General features: G+C 26.8%; 2 protein-coding genes across 4 annotated transcripts; one reads left to right on the forward strand and one right to left on the reverse strand.

Moving 5' to 3' along the window:
• Positions 1 to 348: 348 nt before the first annotated feature.
• On the forward strand, positions 349 to 4326 carry LOC123260313 (ATP-dependent (S)-NAD(P)H-hydrate dehydratase). The gene is made up of 3 exons (XM_044721329.1): positions 349 to 570; positions 639 to 1610; positions 4176 to 4326. The coding sequence occupies exons 2-3, from the start codon at positions 670 to 672 to the stop codon at positions 4222 to 4224; spliced, it is 990 nt and encodes a 329-aa protein (XP_044577264.1). The 5' UTR covers positions 349 to 570; positions 639 to 669; the 3' UTR covers positions 4225 to 4326.
• A 387-nt stretch (positions 4327 to 4713) lies between these two features.
• On the reverse strand, positions 4714 to 24465 carry LOC123260311 (bumetanide-sensitive sodium-(potassium)-chloride cotransporter). Of its 3 annotated transcripts, none has more exons than XM_044721327.1 (16): positions 24323 to 24465; positions 15266 to 15409; positions 13750 to 13810; positions 12298 to 12553; positions 11480 to 11733; positions 10971 to 11411; positions 9200 to 9431; positions 8942 to 9063; positions 8613 to 8812; positions 7692 to 7839; positions 7182 to 7423; positions 6038 to 6358; positions 5839 to 5942; positions 5644 to 5758; positions 5102 to 5362; positions 4714 to 5024 (listed from the first exon to the last, which is right to left on the reverse strand). In XM_044721327.1, the coding sequence occupies exons 2-16, from the start codon at positions 15397 to 15399 to the stop codon at positions 4889 to 4891; spliced, it is 3027 nt and encodes a 1008-aa protein (XP_044577262.1). In that variant the 5' UTR covers positions 15400 to 15409; positions 24323 to 24465; the 3' UTR covers positions 4714 to 4888. The 3 variants fall into 3 exon arrangements, with proteins under 3 accessions (XP_044577262.1, XP_044577261.1, XP_044577263.1); XM_044721326.1 differs by lacking the exon at positions 24323 to 24465 and adding an exon at positions 20834 to 21000; XM_044721328.1 differs by lacking the exon at positions 24323 to 24465 and adding an exon at positions 18813 to 19177.
• Between the last annotated feature and the right edge of the window lie 415 nt (positions 24466 to 24880).

Consider the following 24880-nt stretch of genomic DNA (forward strand, 5'->3'; position numbering starts at 1 on the left):
TATAGGTAACTAATAGGTAATCGCTCGCTTTGCCAACTCTTTCCGTCAAGTTTGCTTCAAATTGCGGACGTAGATTGACAGTAAGTTATAGGTAAGGTGGCTATGTATTTTTTTCCAAACCTGCTTCTGAAATAATCCCAATCGATTTGACCTTACGTCGTTACAAATCTGTGTCTTACTACTTACTGTGTCTTACCCATTCCATCAACCGATAACTGTCTTTAGTCTAGCAAGCGGCAAACTTTAACTCGCTCTTATCAACTGCAACCCAAAATAATAATAATAATTACAATAACAAACAATAAGTTAAATAAAACTTAAACTCCGATTATAAATCACAGTATTATTATTCAATATTTAAATGACTTGTGAATTAGCGATTTATCGTTCTTTTTTTATCAGTCTATTTTTATCCTTAAAAAGTGTCAGTGGATAAAAATGAGCTGTTCAGTGCTAAATTCACTTGTTTGTGTCACTAGTAGAGGTTAAAAACATATTTATTAAAATTACTCCAAAATTTTAGTGGAAAAATTTCTTCTTTTCAAAAAGAATAATATATTTTTATTTCACGTGAGTTAAACAATTTATTTTACCAAACAAATAATAATGATAAAAACTATAAAAAAAATAATTAACAGATTCCACCTTGACTTGCCAAGAACCGTAAAAATGTCTTCTCAAATTTCATTGGACGATCGTATGTTGAAGTCGGTCCGTAAAATAGTCCCGTCTTTGACCACAACAAAGTACAAGGGCCAAGACGGCAGGATAGGAATTTTCGGGGGCAGTATGGAGTACACCGGAGCACCCTACTTTGCAGCAATGAGTGCATTCCGAACGGGGGCGGACTTGGTCCACATTTTCTGCACAAAAGACGCGGCAACAGCGATAAAATCTTTCAGCCCTGAGCCGATAGTCCACCCGCTATTGGACCACGCGGACGCGATCCGGCAAATCAAGCCGTGGCTGGACAGACTCCACGTGATTTTAATCGGACCGGGTCTGGGAAGAGACGAGAAAATTTTCAAAATTATCGCGGAACTGATAAGCATTTGCCGCGAATTGAAGAAGCCCTTGATATTGGACGCGGACGGCTTGTTCCTGCTCTGCCAGAAGCCGGACTTGATCCGCGACTACCCGGGAGTGATAATGACCCCGAACGCGATGGAGTTCAGCAGATTGGTCAAGGCTTTCCTGGATCGCACGGTCCAGCCGGCTCCGGTGGTAAAAATTTCCGAGCTCAAGCATCTCGCGGACTCTATTGGTAAAAATGTGGTGATCATAAACAAGGGCGCGAAGGATGTCATCGTAGATGGCCAGAAGGGCAGCGAGGCCGTAACTTGCGCGACCTCCGGCTCCGGAAGACGCTGCGGTGGCCAGGGAGATCTTCTGGCTGGCTCGCTGGCCGTTTTCTGGTGGTGGGCCATCACTGCCGGGCCTAGTGAGTGCACTATCTCCACTCCGGCTATCACTGCTGCCTACGCGGCCTCCAGGTTGACCAGGGAGTGCAATGCCAGCGCTTTCAAGGACAAACAGCGCGCTATGCTCACTACTGACATGCTAGAACACATTCATCCGGTTTTTACAAGACTTTTTGAAATTAATAACAAGTGAGAGCTTTTTTTCCGAGATTTCAAGTTATTTATTTGTCAATTATTGAGTTTTGCACGACTCATGATGCGAAGCATCAGAGAGTGCTTTACGATCGAAAAATTTGTTTTTCCTCGATTTCGCAACTATTTAATTAATTACACGATTGATAATCTACGTAGTCTAATTAATTTGCCCACCATTCGATACACGGGAAAAAATTTCTGGGAAAATTTACGATACAACTATTGTAAAGCTGGACTATACTTTTATTACTATTAATTGTCAAATAGTTTAGAAGAAAAAATACTATTTATTCATGAAAAAATACGATATTACTATTGTAAAAAGTAAGAGATGAAAATTTCCAGTGCTGCCTCTGTATCTTTCCAATAGAACTATAGCAAATTTTACAATAGTTGAATTGGAATGTTTTTCAATTAGTGTGAGTGATGGCCGTGCACAGCGCTAGACTCCGAGTTTATGTAAATGTTAAAGGATATGGGCCTTAGTTTACCTCGGATAGCGTAGAGGGAGAGTCTCTGGCTGCCAACACAGAGTTCTGGGTTCGATTCCCAGATAGGACGAAAATGCCGGTTTCGTTTTTCGATTACTGTACAGGTACCAATTAGTCCAACCTTCTATCTCTCTCCCTCCCTAATATTTCTTTTAAAAAAACCAACTGTGAATTTTTACAATAGTTGAATTGTAAAGTTCACAAACACATATTGTATAATTTGCTTTATAGTATTCGACTTTTTAAGACTCTTGCTAGTCTTATTTGTTGGATTAAATTTACAATAGTAGATCGTAAAAATTACTAAATGAGAAGTATAGTCCACCGTTACTATTTTAATTAGTAAAAATTACAATAGTAAAATAATAAAAACTCCTTCAATTTTCTTTCCGTGTAGATAATTTAATGGAGATTAATTCTGTCACTGGTAAAAATCAATTTAAGATAATAAAAACAGAAAAAAATATCAAAATAGTTAAAAGAAAATTCGTGTCAATCAACTCAATTTTCCGTTGAAAACACGATAACTTGAGTAAAAATTCACGAATTCAATCAGTTTTTTTTTTTTTTTTTTAATAGCTTGGCATTCCCTTTTAGCGGAGATCTCCATTCGAGATGGTAATCTTATTTAATATTGTTTATTTGTTATTAACGAAAAACTAAAATTAATGAAAAAAATCCACACTGTGCGCATGATCAGTTTAAAACACCGCGCGAAATTTGAAATGAAAAAATAAATAAAAAAGGAAATTGTATTTAAAAGTATTTAAAAAAAAAACAGTAGCAAACAAAAAAAAAGTAAATTGCAAAAGTAATATTTTAATAAAAAAAAAATAAAATAAAATAAAATAACATTTAAAATAAAATAAAAAAAAAATATTATATCAGAACATTAGCTATCTTTTTATATTTATCGAATGAATTGACATTATGAGTCGTGCATTTTTGGATTTGCCAAACTTTTTATAAACTTACTGTGGTTTCTTTTACACAGAAAAAAAAATTTACTTTAATCCAGTAAATTATTTTGAAGAATATATTTTTGATTTGAGTAGAAAAATTCTCAAACTAAGAAATTTTTTTAGTTCAAATAAATTTTACTTGTTATAAAAATTTTTCATCTTGATTCAAGACAAATTCTTCAAAATTGTTTTCTTGGTTCAAGAATTTTTCTCTTGATTCAAATTATTTTTTTTTTCTTAGTGTAGATTTAAATTAACAGATATTTAACGATTTTTAGAATTTTTATAATTTATAAAGGCAATTTTTCTTAAAATTCATCAAAAATAATTTTTTTTTTATAATGTTAACTTTTCGATAAAGACAAACGATATTAAAAAAAAAAATATTCTAATTGTTTTACGAGTTAAATACAGAAAAAAAAAATACTAAAAATTGGTAAACTCATGTAAACTCAAATTATTTATAAATTTCAATTTACAGAAAATTTTATTTAACATTGAAAGCTTTAAAACTCATTAAAAAATTAATTTCTTTTTATTTTAGAATTACTTAAAGATAAAATATTATTTTTTTTTCAATTTTTTATGCCACAGACGGAAAGATGATTAGAAAACTAAACAATTGCCTAAATAAAATTGCTAATTATCAAATATTTGTTAGTTTGAATATCATAAAAAATATTATTTTTATTTATTTAAATTTAGTCTAGACATTTCTTATTTATATATTTATACCACAGACTGACAAGCATCAATAACAAAATTTTAATCATAATTTTTTAAGCCGTTGTCAATATTATGTAATTTAATATAATCAGATTTATACTTTGTAAATATTGTGTAATCTAATAATTTACTAAGATTATCACATTTTTTTTATTCAGCCAAAAAGAAGGATCTATCACTTTTAAATTGAGACTTGAATATATTATAAAAATATCAACGCAAATTTTATAATTTTTTTTTTGATTATTAATAGTAATAATTATTGATAAAAAACTCTCAAATAATTGACAAATAATAATTTTTGTCTCTTAGAATTGTTATTATTATTTTTTAAAAGTTAAAAATTTTTTTAAGATTGTAAATTAAAATGTATTTTTTAGATTGTCTTCTAATGGAAAAATTCCTCGGATGAAAAGTGGAGAATTATAAAAAAAATAAAATCAAATCAAGACTTGTTACTTTTTTAAAATTTATTTTTTAGATAATACAAATAATAAAATATTTTATATATGTGGTACAGTTTATAATATATGTTTTTAAAAATAAGAAATACTGGTTCTTTATTTATTAGACTAAAAATAAAAGTCTTATAAATTATAGTGGGATTTAATTATAGTAAATAGTAATTCATCAGTTCATTGAGAAATAAGATACTTATTTAAATATTTGTCGAACTTGTTATTTTAAAATGACTTTTATATACAATCTGATAAATAATAAATAATTAAAAGTTATTGTTGTGATTATATGACAGTTGTATTGCTAATTGGCTCGATATTTTTCCTCACTTTTAATGATTATTTTTCAGTATTACTTTTTTATTATTTCGTATTTAATTATTACTTCAATTAGTCTTTAAAATTTTTTATTTAATTAACTATTCAATTAAAAAAAATTGAAGAAATCATAAAAGCGATGAAAAAAATATTAATTTTTTTTACTAGACTCTATCATAAATTTGCTCATATTTTAATAGAGAGCGTCTTGTAAATAATTAATAATTAATAATTAATTATGACGTTTGCTTAAATCAAACAAATATTGACATTTTTTAATTTAAAAATGGTTCTAGATTTAAAAAATATTAAACTACTTAAGAGTAAAACGTTAATACAGATGCATGATTCCCTCGTATTAAAAGTGTCGGCGGCATATCACGGGTTAAAGTTTCTAACCAAGCCATATACAGCGGAGCCGACACAGCTCCTTTTCTTGGCATCGGTAAGGACCTAAAAGTAAGTTATTATTTGTTTAGAAAAAATTAAAGAATCCTCTTCAAATAAAAAATTTTGAATTTAACACTTACATTACAACAAGAGTTGACTTGCTAGAGTTTTCCAGCAGCAGCTCTCTGAGACGCAACTGCCGATTTGTTTTGTCTTTTAATGTTTGTAATTCTAGGTCCGTTATCACGCAGTCTGTTGTGTCATTATCGTCTTGTCTTCTGAAATCAGTGATGAGTTTGTCAAAGAAATCTTGCGTTTCTTGTTTCGGTGGGACACTTATGTCGTCCACTATTTTTAAACTTGTGTACTTGATACGGAATTTGGCCATTATTTCTGCCATTCTGAAAAATTTATCAATATTTTAGTAATTTTTAAACTTTTTAAAATTATTTTTAAATTAATAATAATAATTTAAAAAAATTTATTATTATTATTAAAATTTCAAGTGAAGTATCAAAGATTAAAAAAAATTTTTTAATATTTTTAATATTTCTCGAATAATAATAATAATTTTTAATGATTTTTTTAATGATAAAATTTAAAAAAATAAATAAATAAAAAACTTCTAAAGTTTTTATTTATCAAAAAGCTATATTTAAATAAAATATTTAAAAAAACTCACTCTTTTTCTTCAGCCGAGCTTTCTTGTTTATGATTAGCTAGGGCAAATATTCGCATTTTGCAATGCTCCCAATTAGATCTTGTACTTATAATATATGGCAACAATATCGTCAATCCTAAAAATTATTTCATTTTATTTTTAGTTTAAAAATTTTTCTTTAAAATGGCCTAAAACAAAATTATTAAATAATATTACCTCCATCGTCATAGAGCCACCAAACATCAATAACCCCATTCTTGTGTTTTTTTTCAAAAACAGTTATCATTTCGGGCTCTGTTAATATTCCATTCCTTTTTTCACTGCAAAAAAAAAGAATCAATTTTAATAAAAAAAAAAAAATTGTTTTCAATTTTCACTACAAGTTTAAAATCATTTTTTATAATAAATAACTTACTACAATAATTTATCAGCAATATGTTTCTTTTTATTCCTAAGCTGATCTCGAGCGCTTAAATTTGTCGGGGATTCGCGGACAGCAGGTCCGCTTGACTCGCTGCCTGGTAAATAATGGGACCCAATTACAGGTACACTTTGTACCCTTGTTATACGACTGCTCATTGACAAGTCGCTGTCGGCGTGCATTAGAGTGCTACCCGCTAAATCGTAACTGCTTTGTACCAATTGTTCTTCTTCAACGTGGTTCAAAATGTTCGACGTGTTTATTCCGTTCGGGAGACGCAACATCGCGACAGCCAATTTTTGATCAAATGCATTACTAAAATTTTATTTATAAGTATAAATATTAGTGTATTAAAAATGATAAATTTTTGTTTTCAAATGATCTTGAAATTTGGTCATAAAATATAAAAATGATGACCCTGTCAAAATTCTAAGGAGTCAAATTTGAAAGATCAAAATTTTTAAAAAATTTAAAAGATCAAAAATTTGAAACATTAAAATTTTTTAAAAATTTAAGTGATCAAAATTTTGAAGAAATTTAAGAGATCAAAATTTTGAAGAAATTTGAAACATTAAAATTTTTTAAAAATTTAAAAGATCAAAATTTTGAAGAAATTTGAAACATTAAAATTTTTTAAAAATTTAAAAGATCAAAATTTTGAAGAAATTTGAAACATCAAAATTTCAATGAAATTTAAGAGATCAAAATTTTGAACAACATTATATGCTCTTCAAAATAAATAAGAAATTTTTATCTTAATAATAATAATTTCTAAAAATGACAATATAAAATATATCCAAGCTTTATCTAGAATAATTTTTGAAAAACCATAAGAGATCTTTTTTGTAAAGCGTTCAACTTCCTCCAAATAATATATAACACACTTTCCAGTACATCGCTTGTAAGAAAAGATGCAAAATTCCAAAGTTTAAAAATATTTTTTTCAATATTTGAAAAGAAAATGAAAAAATATCGATTTGCGACTTCTAAATATAAACATTAAAAGCTCGAATTTGGACTCAATTTTTTTTGCTATCTTTGACGGAATTTAAAGATCATTCAAAAAGATTATCAATTTTTTTAATAAACCCCAATGAATATATAATAATAAAAGTTATTAATCCTTCACTAAACTTACTGAAGTATATTAAAGTACTCCTCGAGATCTTTATGATTACAAGCGGCCCAGTCGGTTTTAAAGCCCATCAAAACGACATTAGGCACTAATTTACCAACGCCAGCAGCCTGCATCAAAGCAGAGGCTCCTTTTTCGAAGCTCAAATTGCTGATCACTTGGTAAAAACCCTTGATCCGATGGCGATTCAGCCATTCATACCCACCGCGTAATCTTGCGAGTCTTGCTCGATAAGATATCGACGCCTATTTATTATTGAAAAAAAAAAAAAAAACTTTCATTTTTATTTTTATCTTTAAAAATATCTACTTATAACTAAATCTTTTTTATTTGATTATCTTGATCATTTTTATTTGATTATCTTTTAAAAGAAAACGTAAGAATTGTTATCTAAAGATGTTTTAATTGAATTAATGGACAATCAGTAGAATTGTGTAGAAAAAATGATTAAAGTTTATTACTCTTGGAAGATTAAATTATTTATTTTAAATTAAGTTAATTTAGAGAACTTACGGTGCAAACTTCTCCAGCAATAAGTAGAGAATTATGCTTGGTTATCAGGTTCGCCAGATGCAATAAATCAGGACGTTTCTCCGGGAATCCCGAGAGACATAAAATTTGTGGTGCGTAATTTTTAACATGCTCATCAGTTACATTTAACCTGAAATATAAATTCACTTTTAAGTTTTTTATTAAAAAAATTTAAGAATTTTACCCCAGGATTTTTTTTATTTAAATACTGTTTTTTTTTTACTGTTAATGTTTCTTAATTAGTGTTTTTAATTTTTAATTAAATTTCAAGAAAACTTAAATTTTGTTGCGCTGATTAAATAGTAATTTCTATTTTTATAAAAATGTTCAAAAATTTATCTATAAATAAACTTTTAATAAATAAAGAAAACAATATTCTATAATCATAAAATTTACAACTTTACCAGTATATTGTCTTCAATAATCCCTAATAAAATTTTTATAACTCGAATATAATAAAACTATAGAATATTTTTATCCTTCTGAAGTTAAATATGATATAAAAAAATTTCGGTTTTTCAATAACCAGCTTTAGAATACTTTAAGCTCTCCTTAAATATGTAAATGACTATAGTTTAAATTCATCTATCGTCTACAATAATTTTTTTAAATATTGAAGCTTTATATTTTAATTTATTTTATTAAAAAAAAATTTTTTTTATTAAATATTGAAGCTTTATAGGGGGGGGGGGAGGGGCAAAATGGGGTACCCCGAAAATTTTGTAAAAAAAATTTTTTTTTCCAAAAAGCTCTTTCAGTTTTCTAAAATATATTCTAACATCATTCCTATAAAATTTTGGTAATAAAATCTTTGGAAGAAAATCTTTAGATAAAATTCTATTAAATATTCCAAAGCTTTCTAAAATTTAAAATAAAAAATATTTAAAGACAAAAATTATTTACCGATAAACAACAGACAGCGCAGTTTTGTAAATCTGCGCTTGAGTACTGCTTCCCCAATTGACATCGGGCTTACTGTAAACGACGATCAAATAGAGCCCAAATATAACAACCAGTGTAATGATAGAAGTAACCCAGTCAATCAAAAACATAAACGCTACACAGAGGATAAAACCCAGGAGCGACAGCCACGTGTTGTAATACTGAAAATAAGTATAAAAATAAAATGAAATAACTAGAATAATATAAAGAGAAATAAGAAAGAAGAAATAAGGATGTAAGTGAATGATTCGATAATAATAAAATAAAATAAAATAAACTTATCAGATTACCTTGAATGTTGGTCTCCAACCAAGAGGTCTAATCAAGCCAGCATGGAAGGTACAGAAGTTTATCAGGGCATAAGAGGCTAAGTAGAAGTTTGAGATAAGAGGAGCAACTGCATTAAGATTCGCTGCAATAAAGTAATAACATTACGTCAATTTTTATTTAAACGTAATCTCGGTCTAGATTGATCTTGGAAAGATTGCTTAATGACATTGCCTCATTTTATTTTATTAGATAATTAGAGTTATGTTAAATAATCTTACCGATAAGGAGAAAGACTGCCGCGACAATGAATGTCAATACGTAGCCGCGGTACGGCTCTCCAGATTTTCCGTATCCCTTGCTGAAGAATATTAATCCCGGGTAAATTCTGTCGCGTCCCAGGGCTTGAATCAGCCGCGGTACTGATAATAAATTCGTTAGAGCTGTTGATAATGTCGCTGCGAAGCATCCAGCATATATAAATGGTCCCCATACTGACATCAATTGCATTACCTGATTGATTTAGTTTATTATTCAAAATATCTTTAACAAAGGCTGCAAATAGAATCTGTCCTTGAGCTAAGTAACCTGATTTTCATTTTCAATGTTAGATTTATTCATTTATGCCAATAAGGCACAATAGCCAAATGGCAAATATAAAAAACAATACAATATTTACAATATTTACAGCGAAGTAGAGTCTTAAAACTAGATTAATCTATATAAACTAAACAAATTTATTATTCTAGGTACAAAAGTACGATAAATACTGAGGAAATTATTGCCAATACAGTTTTCATAATGCTACACGGAAAAAAATAAATAGTAAATGGAACATGATGCAGTCTTGGTAAATGAACATGATGAAATCATGTTGCAGCCACATGATTTGTCATGTTTCGGCTACATGACAATCATGTGGCGGTAGCATGAGAAAAATTATGTGGCAGCAACATGATTTTCATGTAGCCTCAATAGCATAAAATTAATTGTACCTTGTGATCGATAAAAAAAGAAGGCTTGAATTATGTTGCAACAAGTCACTTAATTTGAAAATAATAACAATTAATAATAATTTATTTACTTTTATCACAAATCAAAGCTATTGGCAATAAAATTTGTATATAATTTTAGTAAACAAAGATATCGTTTACAAATTGTATAATTCGATAATTTACTCTTATTTTCATCTGCAATATTATAAATCCTAAAAAACCTAGTTACTTTATAATAAATAATGTTTCTGAAGCATAAATATTTAGTTTTTGCAGCTTAATTTTATGCTATTAAGGCTACATGAAAATCATGTTGCTGCCACATGATTTTTCTCATGCTACCGCAACATGATTGTCATGCAACCGAAACATGACAAATCATGTTGCTACCACATGATTTTCTCATGTTGCAGCCACATGATTTGTCATGTTTCGGCTACAAGAAAATCATGTAGCTGCCACATGATTTTCCCATGCTACCACAACATGATTGCCATGTAGCCGAAACATGACAAATCATGTGGCTGCAACATGATTTCATCACGTTCATTTACCAAGACTGCATCATATTGCATTTACTATTTATTTTTTTCCGTGTAGTTTTAATATTAATTTTAATCGTAATGGTACTGTTCATTTTATAGACAAGACTGCCAAATTTTGAGCGAGTATTCATTTTTTTAAGGATACACTGAGAGAAAAAGTTTCTTTTGAAAAATTTGGGCATTTTTGTAACAAGAAATGAATTAGTTGGAAATTTTAGACAATTTTATTTCTTAGCTGAAGAAATAAAATTTTTTCTCACAGTAACTTTATTGAGTTGAAAAATTTGAAAAATTTAATCGCTATGAAAAATTTTATCTCAATAAAAAATTTAATTAATAAAAAAAGTTAGAATGAAAAAAAAAAAAAAAAAAAAAAAAAACTTCGAGAATAGAAAAAAAAATCAGGTTTTCAGCTCATTTATTTTCACACTGTAGCTTTTATTTTATTTTAAAATTTCCGAAAGAACAAATTAGCATTATCATAAATAATTATTGAAAAATGTTTCACTTACAGAAAAGCTATTGTGAAGGCCGTACTGACAGTCGATTCCGGGAGTACAATTAACAATAGTATTGTTGACAAATCCACCGGCATCACGTAGAGCCGCACCGCCAGCGAACAATACGAATGCAACGTAGCTAATCATGGAAATTAGCAGAGACAATAAAGTCCCGATTGGAATACTTTTAGCGGGGTCTTTTAAATCACCAGAAATATTAGCGCCCGCTTGGATGCCCGTCACCGACGGGAAAAATATCGCGAAGATCGAGAAGAAATTGTGTGTCGTGTTTTCGAAGTGTCGGTAGTCTGAGTTCCAGTTTTTCTGGAAGACTTCTGTCGAAAACCCGATAAATCCTTCGGCTTTTGCGACTTCATCGCGCGGGCCAATAATCGTGCCGATCATAAAGTCGAACATGGCGATCACGATTATTGCAATCAGGAAATTTTGAGCCTGAAAATTTTTCAATTTTTCAGTTTTAAATAAGTTTCTGTTTTGTTGTTTCAATTTTTGACACTTACTTTTGACTCCCATTCCATGCCGACAGCGCAAATTAAAATCATTACGAACAAAGCTATCGCTCCGACGATTCTTATGTCGTTAACGCCGTTGTCTATTATCTTTAGATCGTGACTTTTCAATAAATCGTTCATTGATTCACAGAAACCGATTGTGTTCATCGAAGCTGCTACTGCGTTCGCAAATGCGAAAACTAGCCCAATAGACGCTCCAAATTCTGGGCCTAGCGATCTTGAAATAATGAAATAAATTCCTCCTGAAAAAATATTTTTTTTAAATAATAAATAAAAATTTATTTAATTAACTTCATTAATATAGAATTTTAATTACAGTTATTATTTTATAATATATAACTGACTAGATTTACAGACTGTTTGCATTTATTGGAAGTTTTTTTTTTATTAAAAAACGATAATAATAAAATTTAGTCATTAAAAATTTTTTCATATTTTTTTTAAATGAGTTTTAGGGTACTAAAAATTTATTGAGATTTTAATAATATTATTCAATGATTTTTTGCATAAGTCTTGTTCTAAAAAATTTTTTTGCGATAATAAAAAATTCTCAACAATTTTATGAGCGAATAAAAAAAAACAGTAGCTAATTATCAATAAAAATTCTATTATTACTTGCCGCGCAAAGCCGTTAAAAAAAACATGAAATCGAGAGGAATGAAGAGATAAAAACGTGTGTAAAAACAACGAGGTGGAAGTATTGTGGAAATACAAACGGAGCGCGCCTTAGTGTAAAAATAAAACAAAGAAAAATAAGAGAAAGAGAAAGAGAAAATAAAATGAAGATAGTCAATGTATCAACACACCTCCCTTTACTTCGCCATTAGTACTAATTGCACTGAGACTGAGTGTTGTTATAACGCAGACGAGTGCTGATATGCCGATAATTAATAGCGACCATGATATCCCGGCCTGTGCAACTATCCAGGATAGCCGAAGAAACAGCATAACACCCCATATGTTAAGAAGGCAAGGAATCAATACCCCTTGTATCCATCCTAATTTTATTCCTGCGTGGCTCGCTTGTCCTGGATTTACAATAGCCGCTTCAACGTTGGTATCCTACGCATCAAAAAGCATACATTTATTTTAACATTTTAAGGATACTCTTAAAAGCAATAAAAACAAAAAAAGTTTGGAAAATCCAAAATTGCACGACTCATAATGCTCATTTAATTATGAAATATAAAAAAAAAAAAAAAAAAAAAAAAAAAAAAAGTCGTTCAAAATTAATTGCCGAAAAAACAGCTGTAGTAGGAAGGTACTGCACAATCGCCCCTGGTGGAATAAAATGTACATAATATCTATAGATATAGATATATCACCATCCATGTTAATTTTACATGGATATATATAGATATACAGTCTTGTAGTTTTCGTTTTTTATTAATTGTAATTAAACGACACTGAATTAATTAACCATTCGCATTCAGTGACCTACAATCGTCGATTAGAATTTTTAAAAAAATTTAACTCAAATAATTGATTTTTTCACAAGTTACAGTGTTTCCGGGGTTTCATACATGACGGACAGGAAAATTTTTTGACCTATTTTGATGTTTTTTTCCGTTTCTATTGCAGGAAATCAATTTTTAGAAAGTATGGAATTAATCTCCATTAAATTATCTCGACAATAGTATGCAAAATATCTTTATTCTGTGAACTAACAAGGCTATAATACTAAAAATAGTTGCTAAAATGAGGCGAAAAAAATTTTTCGATCGTAAAGCACTCTCTGATGCTTCGCATCATGAGTTGTGCAATATTTATTATTTGTTTCTATTGTTCTGGGTGTTGAAATATCTATTTTTAAATTGGTGTGAAGGATGACTGAAAGATTAAGAGATTATAAGTTTTTGTGTGAGTCGTTAAGACAGGGACAGTTAGAGTTAATCAACTCTGTAAATTACCGTACGGTTAAAACAAATAAACGTAAATTCTGCTTATATTTAAGTTTATATTTAATAGATATATGAGGTGTTAATGTTACGTAGGTAAATGAGATTGTGTAAATGTGTATACAGAAAATTACCGGTTAAATCCGACGATATCTAGACACGTCGGGTTTTTACCGGTGAGATTACTTCTTTTTAGTTATTTTTAATAACAGGTTAGTAGTATTCGAGAGAATAATGAGTGACGTGCTAAATTAGCGCCTTCAAGCTTTGCAATATTGATTGATTTTTATTAACATTTTATATTGACAAGGATAAATTATTCAATGATAAATTATCAGAGATAAGTAATATATAACTTACTTTTACTGGGTTTCCGTCGTGCAAATCACTTAGAGATGGCCGCTTAGCACGTTTGCTCATTCTGTTTTTGACAGAAATTTTTTTTTACATTATTATTATTATTACTGTCGTAGTAAATGATCATTCAGACTGTGCACTGATAGAAGGATTTGTTTATAGTTAAAAATATTTGTTAATATTTAACAAATCATTTATTAGAGACCACTTTTTAGACCTTAATAAATATTTTTTAGTATTTAATAAGATTTATTAATAAATGAATATCAGATTTATTAAATACAAATAAATCATTTTAAATACTAAGAAATATTTGTTTAATACTAAAAAGTGGTCTCTAATAAATGATTTGTTAACTATTAACAAATATTTTTTGGTACAAAAAAATCCTTCTGTCAGTGTGGTTTAAAATTATTGATATTTTTTATTTTTTTCGGTAAACCTAGTATCATGTTATTTAAATATATGAATGTGGAAATTACATATTACTAAATATCAGAACAACTTTTGTGCTCTTTGTACAGTTTTCTATCATCCCCCATGAAAAAAAAAATATAAAAAAAATATATGTCGAAATATATTTCAAATATATTAAAAATCTATAAATGTATAAAAAATATGTATACTAAATATATTTTTAATAACTTTTGGCCGATTTTCATATATATTTTAAATATATTTTAGATATATTCAAGATATATCTTAAAATACATAAATAATACATAGCTAAAAATATAAAAAAAAATATTTTGAATATATTTAAAATATATAAAATATATATGAAAATTTGCCAAAAGTTGGTTATTAAAAATATATTTATTATACATAATTTATATATTTTTTATAGATTTTTAATATATTTAAAATATATTTTTCATGTATTTCGACATATATTTTTTTTTCATGGGGGATACCATCTCTATTTTGAATAATATTAACTGAAAGTATTGTCAATATCTGTTTTGATGTTAAATATTAGTTAAATATAAAATTAGTTGGAAATAACGAGCCTCAGAAAAAATATGAGGCTCGGAACCAAGCCAGGACTCGAACCTGGATCTTCAAGGGTGCTCTACTACTTAAACTACCAGACCCTTCACCACACGCGTCACTCAAACATTTTTACACTGAGAGCATTTTATGCTAGACTCAACGATCTATGAATTGTAGCGTTTACAATTTGTATGATAAGAATTTTTATACAATCATCATAAATTTTAAACTTATTTAATTAAGAATAAAAGACTGAATTGTAAAATGTATTTTCAATTAAAATAATTTACTTATTAGAAATCTCGTGTAGACAAGTCAGTAAATGAAGACTAGCGTTTTTTAAATAAATAAAAAAAACAAATAAATTATTTCAAGTGGTAATATATTTATTAATATATTACCAATTATATAATTATTAAAAAATTTGCAAAACGTGTCACTAGATTGACCGAAAAAAGGTTGAAAATTTGATTGATAATAATAATTATTATTGACATTATATTTGTAAATTTCATTATAACAGTACCTGTAGTATTCCATACGGGGGACGACATCCCACAAGCCGGTTACGCTTAACGACATCGAAGACTTTTTACCATTAATATGATTTTGATTATTTGCTTCGTCAGATCCATTTTGATTATGGAAGCTGCCCTCCATTCCAGTGATCCTGTAAATTTATTTTTTACCAGCTTTAGTTTGTTAAGCCTCTACTTATTTTCGCATGATTTAAAACTCATCCGTCGGTTTTTAAAATTTTTATACGCTTATCTTTTATTACAAAGTTGATGTGACGTTTTCATTGGTGTTGCTTTTCGTTGCTATGCTAACAACTTTGGCAACGGTTATCATAGCAACCGTTACTATGGCAATGGTTACGAAGCGCACTTTTAACAAACTGCCTTCAGTTTTTTAAATCAAAATATTTTCCTTTCTTACAAAAAATTTTAAATTAAAAAATATTTACTTTAAAAAAAAATTGAGATAAAAATTATATAAATCATCAAATATTTGTTAAAAAATTAAGTTAAAAAATCTTTTCCTAATTTTTTTTTTATGACTAGACCCGAAACAATATCAAACAATTTTGTCTGGTAAAAAAATATCTTTACAAAAATAAATAACCACCCGATTATTTGTTTAATAAAATTTAAAGCCTTTTTTAAACTCTTATATTTTATTTACATTATAAATAATATTTTTATGTCGTAAAATTTACAAATAAAATCCCGAGAGCAAAAATATAAAAACTTTATAACTTTCTTGTTTATAAATTTAAAAAATGATGATTTACTTGCTTGCAAAATTGTCAGGAGAACAATAACGTGCAAATAAATACATAAACATTGAAGCTCATAATAAACATTAAAGCAACAGTTAAACTTTAAAATAATAAAAAGTAGAATTGTCTGGTTTTGATCCAACATACGCGTTAGTATCGAAGCTCACCTCAGAGACGTGTTTATTTTCTTTGGAGTAATTCAATGTATATTACTGATAATATATGATAATATGATTGATAGTGTTTTTGTTAGCATTATTTATTGTATATTTTTTATTCTGATTTAAAAAAATAAAACAATATTAAAAAATTCAATAATTTTATACGAATAAAACAAAATTAAAAGTTTTTTTTTTTATTAATTTTATGATTTTTGCCAAAATTTCAAAATGAATGATTAAAATTTTCAATAATTATAAAAATATTAATTTTCATATTATGGCTTTCTTATTGGTCCTAAAAAAAATTGTAAGACATTTTTTTTAGAAAATTAAACGTTAATAAATAATTTTTATCTGAAAAAAAATTTTTTACGGCAAATATTTATGCCTTAATATCAAAAATTTGACACCATTAATTATTAAATATTAAAAATTATTAATTAATTATTAAAAATATTAAATATTAAAAATATTAAATATTAAATATTTATATATAATTATTAAATATTATTTTGAATTTAAGGCAAAAATTCTGACTAAATTTATAATTAATTTTTGTTAATAAAAATGTTGGTATAAAATAACCAAGAAGTTAAGCAATCTTTAAGTAAAATGTTTGCCAAAATAAACAGCTTATCGATAATTTTAATCATTAAATTAAACTCGAAATTTATAATTAAATAGCGGCAGATAAATCTCTCTTTAACGCAATAAATTTAATTAGAAAAAAATAAATAAAAACATAAGAGCCGTCTGGATTAATAGGGCAAGATCTCTCAATATTACAAAAAATTAGGGTAATGCAAGACAAGACCATAAATATTTTATTTACTTGATATTTGTACGCATAGATGTAACTTTTATCTATAAAAAGATAAGATGACTGTGGCTATAATAAAAAAAATATAAATAGATGAGAAGTAGGTGAAAAAAAAAGAGAGAAAATATTTTACTGAAGTACAAGTATGAATTTATATTAAGGATTTATATGATAAGGGGCGTATTCTCTTTTGTACTTTTGTCTAAGAAATACTTTTGTCTAAAGATACCGATCGATCGATGACGAAAAATTACTTGGTCAGGAAGTTGAGAGTCAAATACATCAACATCAAAGTCTAATACTGTTTTGTTACAGTATGTATATGAAAGTGTATTTATTATATATAATGCGCGGACTTTTATAAAGATGCGAATCACTTTTTGCTGTGGAAAAGATGTCAAAATTTTTTTTGTTAGCGAATCTTTAATAAAACGTAAGTTATTTTTTTTTATAGTGAACATTAAGATACACAAATTTTGGGTTTTATTAATTTTAATTTATGTACTGAAAAAAATATAAAAAAATTATCCAAAAAATTCGTCAATATTTTTTTCAAAATTTTTGCAAGAAAATTAAAAAAATTTATTATAAATATTTTTTTTTAATTATCAATTTAAGGATCAAGTTCGTCATAACATAAAAATTTTTTTGCACGGAAATAGTCTCATTACTTGTGGTCTGTGCTTTATTGAAATTTATTTTAAATTCTTAAGATATTAAAGTCTTAAGATAAGTTATAGTAGAAAAAATTAAACTATTAAAAAAAATTAATTTGAAATTTTTAATTTTTGAATCAAGCAAAATTTTTTTGCACAAAAAATTATTTCTTAAAAATCTCTCTTATAATTTAATTTTTTAATAGAATAAAAATCATTGAATAAATTATTATTAGTAATTTATTATTAATATATAAATATTTATTAATAATTATTATAATAACAATAACGATACAATTATATTATAGTTAATATTTAACAACTAAAATTTTATTTTTTTTTTAATTAAGTGCGTTCAGATTTTTTACTATCAATAAAAAAATAAATTAATCTTTCTTTGCAAAATTCTTCAGATTGTTTTTTTTTTCCAAGCTCTCACAGGAAGATATTTAAAAAATGCACTCAATATTTTTGTTTTTACGACCTTGAAGATATTTTTATTAATACGTAAAATATTAAATCTCATACCAGGATAATTTTTTTTAAGACGTCTCGATTTTTCGATCATAAAAACTGACATTAATTCCAAACATACCGACTTTATTTTCCGAAATTTTATTTGCTATTATTTAAAAAATTTTTTTACCATTATATTCGATTGAAAAATATACATATTTTTTCCTGGAACTATAAATATTGACTATTTATTTAAAATGAATATTTTATGTACAAAACAGTAGTATAAATAAAGTGTAGTAAATAATAAAAAATGAAGTAAATTTCTAAAATAGCTCGATGCAATTTAAAAGTAAAGTTATTAAATAAACTCCGTAGAATATTTGGCATCAATCCTAAAATTATTCCCACCGCAAGTATATATGTTTGTATTATGTGATGAATCAGTAAAAGCTTTCATTCATGCAATATTATTCATCCCCCGTTACGAGGATGAAGAAGAACAAGAAGAACTATTATATTATATTAAGTAAAAGAAGCATAAAATGAGGAAGAAATAGAGAGAATATAACACAGGGTCAAGAAACGTCTAATGGAGTTTAGTAATAAAACAAAAGTCGTTAAACTATTTTTTACTGACAAACTTGGTGGTTAAAATTTTATTAAAATATTTCATTTAATTTTTCGAGATAACTCACGTTTTTCTCGAGTCGATTTTTTTCAATCCTTAGAAATAAATTATAAAAATATTAATAATAATTGACACTTATTTATCACATAAAAAAGACATCTGGCAAAACTTTTGGCTCACTATCGATTTCAGTCGCTCGATCCGACGTGGGAATTTTGTTAGTGAAAATTTAAATTGTAATAACGATAATAATTAGAGTGAAGAAAAATTGAAGCGAAAATGAGGGTAAAAGTTAACAATCAAGCGAGCACTGTTAATGTTTACAATTAATAGCGACACAATATTGAAGGGAAGATCAATGACCGAGAGAAGTTGCGGCAAGGATCTTAAATGTGATCCTGGTGGCACGAGTCGAGTCTGTGATCATGAAACCTCCGTGTTTGTGCTCTGGTTCTGATTCACCCACGAATAATGTTAAAGAAGCATGCGTCGTTGAATTTCCCTTTCTCCGGGTCAAAAAAGGCAAGTTCACTATTCACTATTCGCCTTTTTATAGCATGTGATAAATAATAAATAATAATAATAATGAAGAAAAAGAAGCCACTCATTTATTGGAAATAACGCTATTGCAATTACCGACAAATGTAAATACACGTGCGTGGTATTATTTATGGACTCTAAGTTAAACTTCCATATGCATATGGCATATATTTATACTTGTGCTTAGATTCTTTGCCTCGACCTCTACCTCCAACGCTAGAATGTACTCTTCATCCCAAAATAAGTTTATAGTTTTATTATTATTTTAATTTATTTAGACTGGCAATTATTTGACATTGGAATTTTAAATTTCGACAATCCGCATGATGTCATCAGATATTTGGGGTTTTACTTCGATTAATTATTCATAGGGTTTTTTTTAGTTTTTACATTGAAGATTTAATTTTTTTTTAAAATTTATTGACCTTTAATTTTTTTAAAGCTTTATTATTGTTTTTTAATTCTTTAATACTTTTTTAAGAAATGTTACATTTTTAGAACATTAGTTGTCTAAAGATCTATCATAAATTCAATAATAATAAACAAATTTTGAGATGAAATTTTTTGTCATAGGAAATTATTCAGAAAGTCTGAGTCAGATTTTTTTCTTATTTATTTTCAGTATTACGATGTACTATTTTTATAAAATTCCGAAAAATTTTTACCTAGAATCTAGAGCATATAATTTTACTCAGTAAATAATTTGTTTAGATGATTTTTAGTTAATTTAAAATTTCCAGAGTTAAATTCATTCCAAGACATATTATTTATATTATTAATAAAAAAAAACTTTTATTCATTTAAAAATTACAAAATGCGTATTTAGAGATTTTTAAAATTAATATAACTTTTTTTCTTAGTTTAATATAATAAATAAATTTTAATATTTAAAAAAAATGACATTAATATTTTTTTTTGTTTCTATAAGTACCTGAAAAAATTACGAAAATTACTGAATGTAAATTAATTAATTAATTTATATAATTAATAATTATAAAAGTGGAGAAAAAAAAATATTCAAATTTGTTTCAATATTTTGAAGTCAAATTTAAAAAAAAAATATAATTAAAATTTACAAACTTAAACTTGAGATAAATTATTTCAAGTATTTGTTAAAATTCTTTAATACGTAAAAATAAATTATGAATTTTTATACAAAAAATTAAATTTCCTTTAATCAATAAATAACAATTAATTAAAAATTTCTCAAAGAGAAAAATATTTAAACAATTAAAAATTTATTTATTATACAAAACTATTATTATAAATATTTTAAATATACTCAAAAATGATAAATTATTTCTATTTAATTTAAAAATGAGTCTATGAAATAAATAAAAATAAACAGTTAGTCTTAAAGTAACTCACGAGAACTATACGAAGGTCTTTAAGTCATTATTTAATTAATAAATAATTCACAATAATTTTCTAAGAAAAAAAGCAATAAAAAATTATTAAAAATTAAAATAACTTAAACTTTAATTAAAAATTCTTCACCCAAAAAAATTACAAACAAAAATCAATCAGAATTAATTAATTAATTCATACCTGCGTAAAAGAGAAGGTTTGCGCTTTTTATTAATATTATTCTCCATTTTGTCAAAGTGCATAAAAAATTAAAAGCAACAATCGAAAAAAAAAAAAAAAAAGAATACCCGAACCGCAGAAACGTGAAATCACGTTTGTGTATCGCGTTTCAAGCTCGACTATCACCTTTTCCAACGTAAACTCTCCAATATATAGACTGTTGAGGTAACTCAAAAGACATACATGTACACACGTACAAAGATGTCATTTAGCTGGCGATGAGGAAATTCTTTATCGTATCCAGCTGGCCGCAAGGTAATGCACCATCGTTCGTCGTTATAATTCTTTTGTACATTGATACTACTCTGCTTCTTCTCAATTTTCCGTCCACGTTTTTTTAGTGTTTGTACCGAGGGTATTTTAACAATAAACACTTAAAAACATCTAAGAGTCTCATATCACCTTGGCTCTTTTCTAAGTATATCTAGTGATAAGTCCTCGCATTTTTATTTTCACATACTCGATAAAGTAAATTAGATAGATACTTTGTGTACAAACATAACAGACGCGAACGTATATCTACTCACGTGTATATAATTATTTGCAGGCCAATTTTCTTATCGGGAAACCCATTATCTGTATTAATCCATTTTTGTAGTTACGTCGTTACGTTACTAAAGGTGAATGTCTGTTGCCCGATGAGATACGTGCTATATTTTTTTATGTAAACGCAAATTTAACGTTGAAATTTTTTTATTTTTGTTTTATTTATTTATTTATTTATTTGTAAAGAAACGCCCTCGGCAATTTACAACAATATGTTACATTTTTATGGATAGAAAGTTTATAATTAATGATTTTATACAATACATAGCATCTGCAAAGAGAAGATAAATTTAAGAAATTTAAAAAATTTAAGATATTAAAAAAGAAAAAACAAAAAAAATTTTTTTTTTTTTAATTAAACTTGAAAGAAAAAATTATAAAAAAATTTCAAAGATAAGAAAAACATAATATGTCTAATAGTTTATAATCACTATTTGTACACCTGGAATGTTATTATTTTAGAATCGTTTTGTTTAAATAACTTTCTTTGTTACGATTTGTAATGGGAAAAATAGTATTTTTGTTAATTAAATTGCTATTAATTATTCATTTTTTTCTTTTAATTTTAATTGATAATTTTTCAATAAAATTAGTTCTTTTTTATCTAATTAATAATTTTTTAATTAGTATTTTTTTTTATAAATACTAATTTTTCGATTAAATTATCTTCTTTTCTAATACGTCGGACTATTTATTTATAATTTTAATTGTAAGTTAATTAAAAAAGATACTTTTTTACTTATAATATTTCATTTTTTTCTGTACAATTAAAAAAAAAAAATAAATAAATAAATTTTTTTGATTACTAATTTTTCAACAAAAATTTTCTTGATTAAAAAAAATTTTTATTTGCATAATTATGAATTCAAAAAAAAGAAAGTAGAAATAAATTTGTTTAAAATATAAATTTTGTTTATCCAACACTGCCGAATATGTTATTACTACGTCGGCTTACTGACAATAATTCATTTTATTATTAAATTATCTATTGTCACTGTTTAATTAAAATGAATTTCGAGTCTGTTTAGACAGATAATTTATTTGACATTCATACATAGTATCAAAGTCAATAATTTTGTTTGCCAACACCGTTTTTGTTTCCGATTTACTTAACCAACAATTTGATAAATGGATAAAAAGTTAAGAAGTTCAAGCGCTTATAATAAATACAAGATAAGTAGTTGAGCGGTAATTGAAATTTATTTTTTAAATAAATTTTGTTAAAAATCACAAAGTAAGAATATTACAAAGTAATATTCTTTTACAACCTATAGTTTAGGCTACTTGTTGAATTTAAAAATGCTTGCTTCAATCACTTTTTTGAACATGACAACTAACAATTGCAATCTTTATTTTTGATCTTATTTAAATATTTTTTCTCGTTGAATTATTATGACTTTAAATTAAGTTATTTGTTTGTATTAAATGATCTATTTGGATTTTATTACTTTTCAAATTGAATTTAATTGTAAACTTTTAATTAGTTAAGTAATCTTGTAACCTATGTAAACCAATGTAATTTAAATATTGATGGCTCTGAGGGAGCTTAGGTTCCAGAGCCAAATAAAATTTTTTATCTATCTATCCCGTGTAAAAAAAAATCGTCTTAAAATTGTCGTTCGTTTAAGATCTTAAACGTGACACAAACCAAGACTATTTTAAGACTCTTTTAAGACGCCAAAAAAAATAATTCCGAGAGCAGATTTTTGAAATTTTGGTTCTCGAATTTGTTGTGAAAATTAATTTTTAGACATTTTTTAGACGATTTTACGACTTTCTAACCGAAATATTTTTGAGTAAGATGATTTTAAATGGAATTCAAAATTGGTAAAAAATTATCCGACAATTTTAAGACTTTAAAAAATCTTAAAATAGTCTTAAAATCGTCTTGAAAAAATCTTAAAATAGTTTTAAAAAAAATTATTAAAAAATTTCCAGGCTATTTTAAGATGTCACAATGACAGCTCCGAAAAATTATTATGGAGCGTCTTTAAATTGTCTTAAAATGATCTTAAATTAGTCTTAAAAAAATGTTAAAAAAAAATTTAGAGACTATTTTAAGATGAGCTAACAGCGACAGAGCCCCGGAACATTAAAACGGAACGTCTTAAAAAAGTCTTAAAATTGTCGGATGATAATTTTTTAACTCTCGGAATTTTTTTTTGGCGTCTTAAAAGAGTCTTAAAATAGTCTTGGTTTGTGTCACGTTTAAGATCTTAAACGAACGACAATTTTAAGACAATTTTAAGACGATTTTTTTTTACACGGGATCTATCTATCTATCTATCTACTGCTGTCTTTTTCATTCGCTAGTGTCGCTTCTCTTACGGGGTATTGCTCACTTACTTCCACGTATGACTTTACTTGTTTACTTTACTAGTTTATCAATGATTTCTCATAAACTATATGACAGGGAATTCCAGAATTTTTCAGGGTAATTATACATGGATTAATCTAAGTAATATTAGTTTTTCGTGAAATTCTTAAAATTTCTTCAATACAAAAATAATAAAGCTTCGCGGTTTTCTCTCTCTTTTTCCATGCCGCCTGTGTAAAAATGTCATTTTCAATTGCAATTATCTTCGCTTAGAAGTGGTAAATCGTCTCCAAATTTTAACAGCATGTGCATTATGAATTTAAGTACTTATATTATAAATTTGGAAGGTTTCTTGAAATGATGCTTGCATGACCGAACTATCTTAAAATAAACTAACCTTTGATTCAATTCAAAAAATGAAACACTAATAATTACAACCAAGTTCTCATATAAATTATAAACAATTAAATAAATAATCAGCACAACTATTAAATTGACAAAGCTTCTAATAACAAATAAAAATTACGATTAAAAAAAATTTTCCTAAATATATTATAACCACAGTAACAAAAAATAACAATATTTACCCGTGAGTATCCAACTTGAGAACAAATAACAAGAACAAAAAAAATAAAAAATCAACGAGAGAAATGTTGATGGTTTAGTGCCACTTTATTAACTAAAATATATCCATCACCAAATCAGACATTTATACCAAGTGAGTTGAAGCATTTAACAAATAGCCGACCCCCTCGCCGATAAATTGCCAGCACCACTTTTAAGTTAGTTAACCCCGTGGTGAACTTGTACACATAAACAATGGCGTAAGTTTCTTAACAACTATTCTCAGAGACACCTTCTATCCCTTACATCATCTTCGCATCTTAAATAACTGTCTCTCTTTATTTTATTCCCCAGTTGAGTATCATCATACAATATACAATACGTTCGGCGTCTAATTAATTGTCTGTTACAATTACTCACTCCACATCAATAATCGTGACAGAGCATCGATAAATGTCTAAGTATCATCCGATGATTAACAATTTTCATTTTTATTACTTCCAAATAATCTGCTGAGCTAATTAGTCAATTAGCGCTAACAAGATAAAAAATTTATACATTTTATTTTTTTTATTTTTAGT

The sequence above is a fragment of the Cotesia glomerata genome, linkage group LG3 (assembly GCF_020080835.1).
Source record: "Cotesia glomerata isolate CgM1 linkage group LG3, MPM_Cglom_v2.3, whole genome shotgun sequence".
Lineage (NCBI taxonomy): Eukaryota > Metazoa > Arthropoda > Insecta > Hymenoptera > Braconidae > Cotesia > Cotesia glomerata.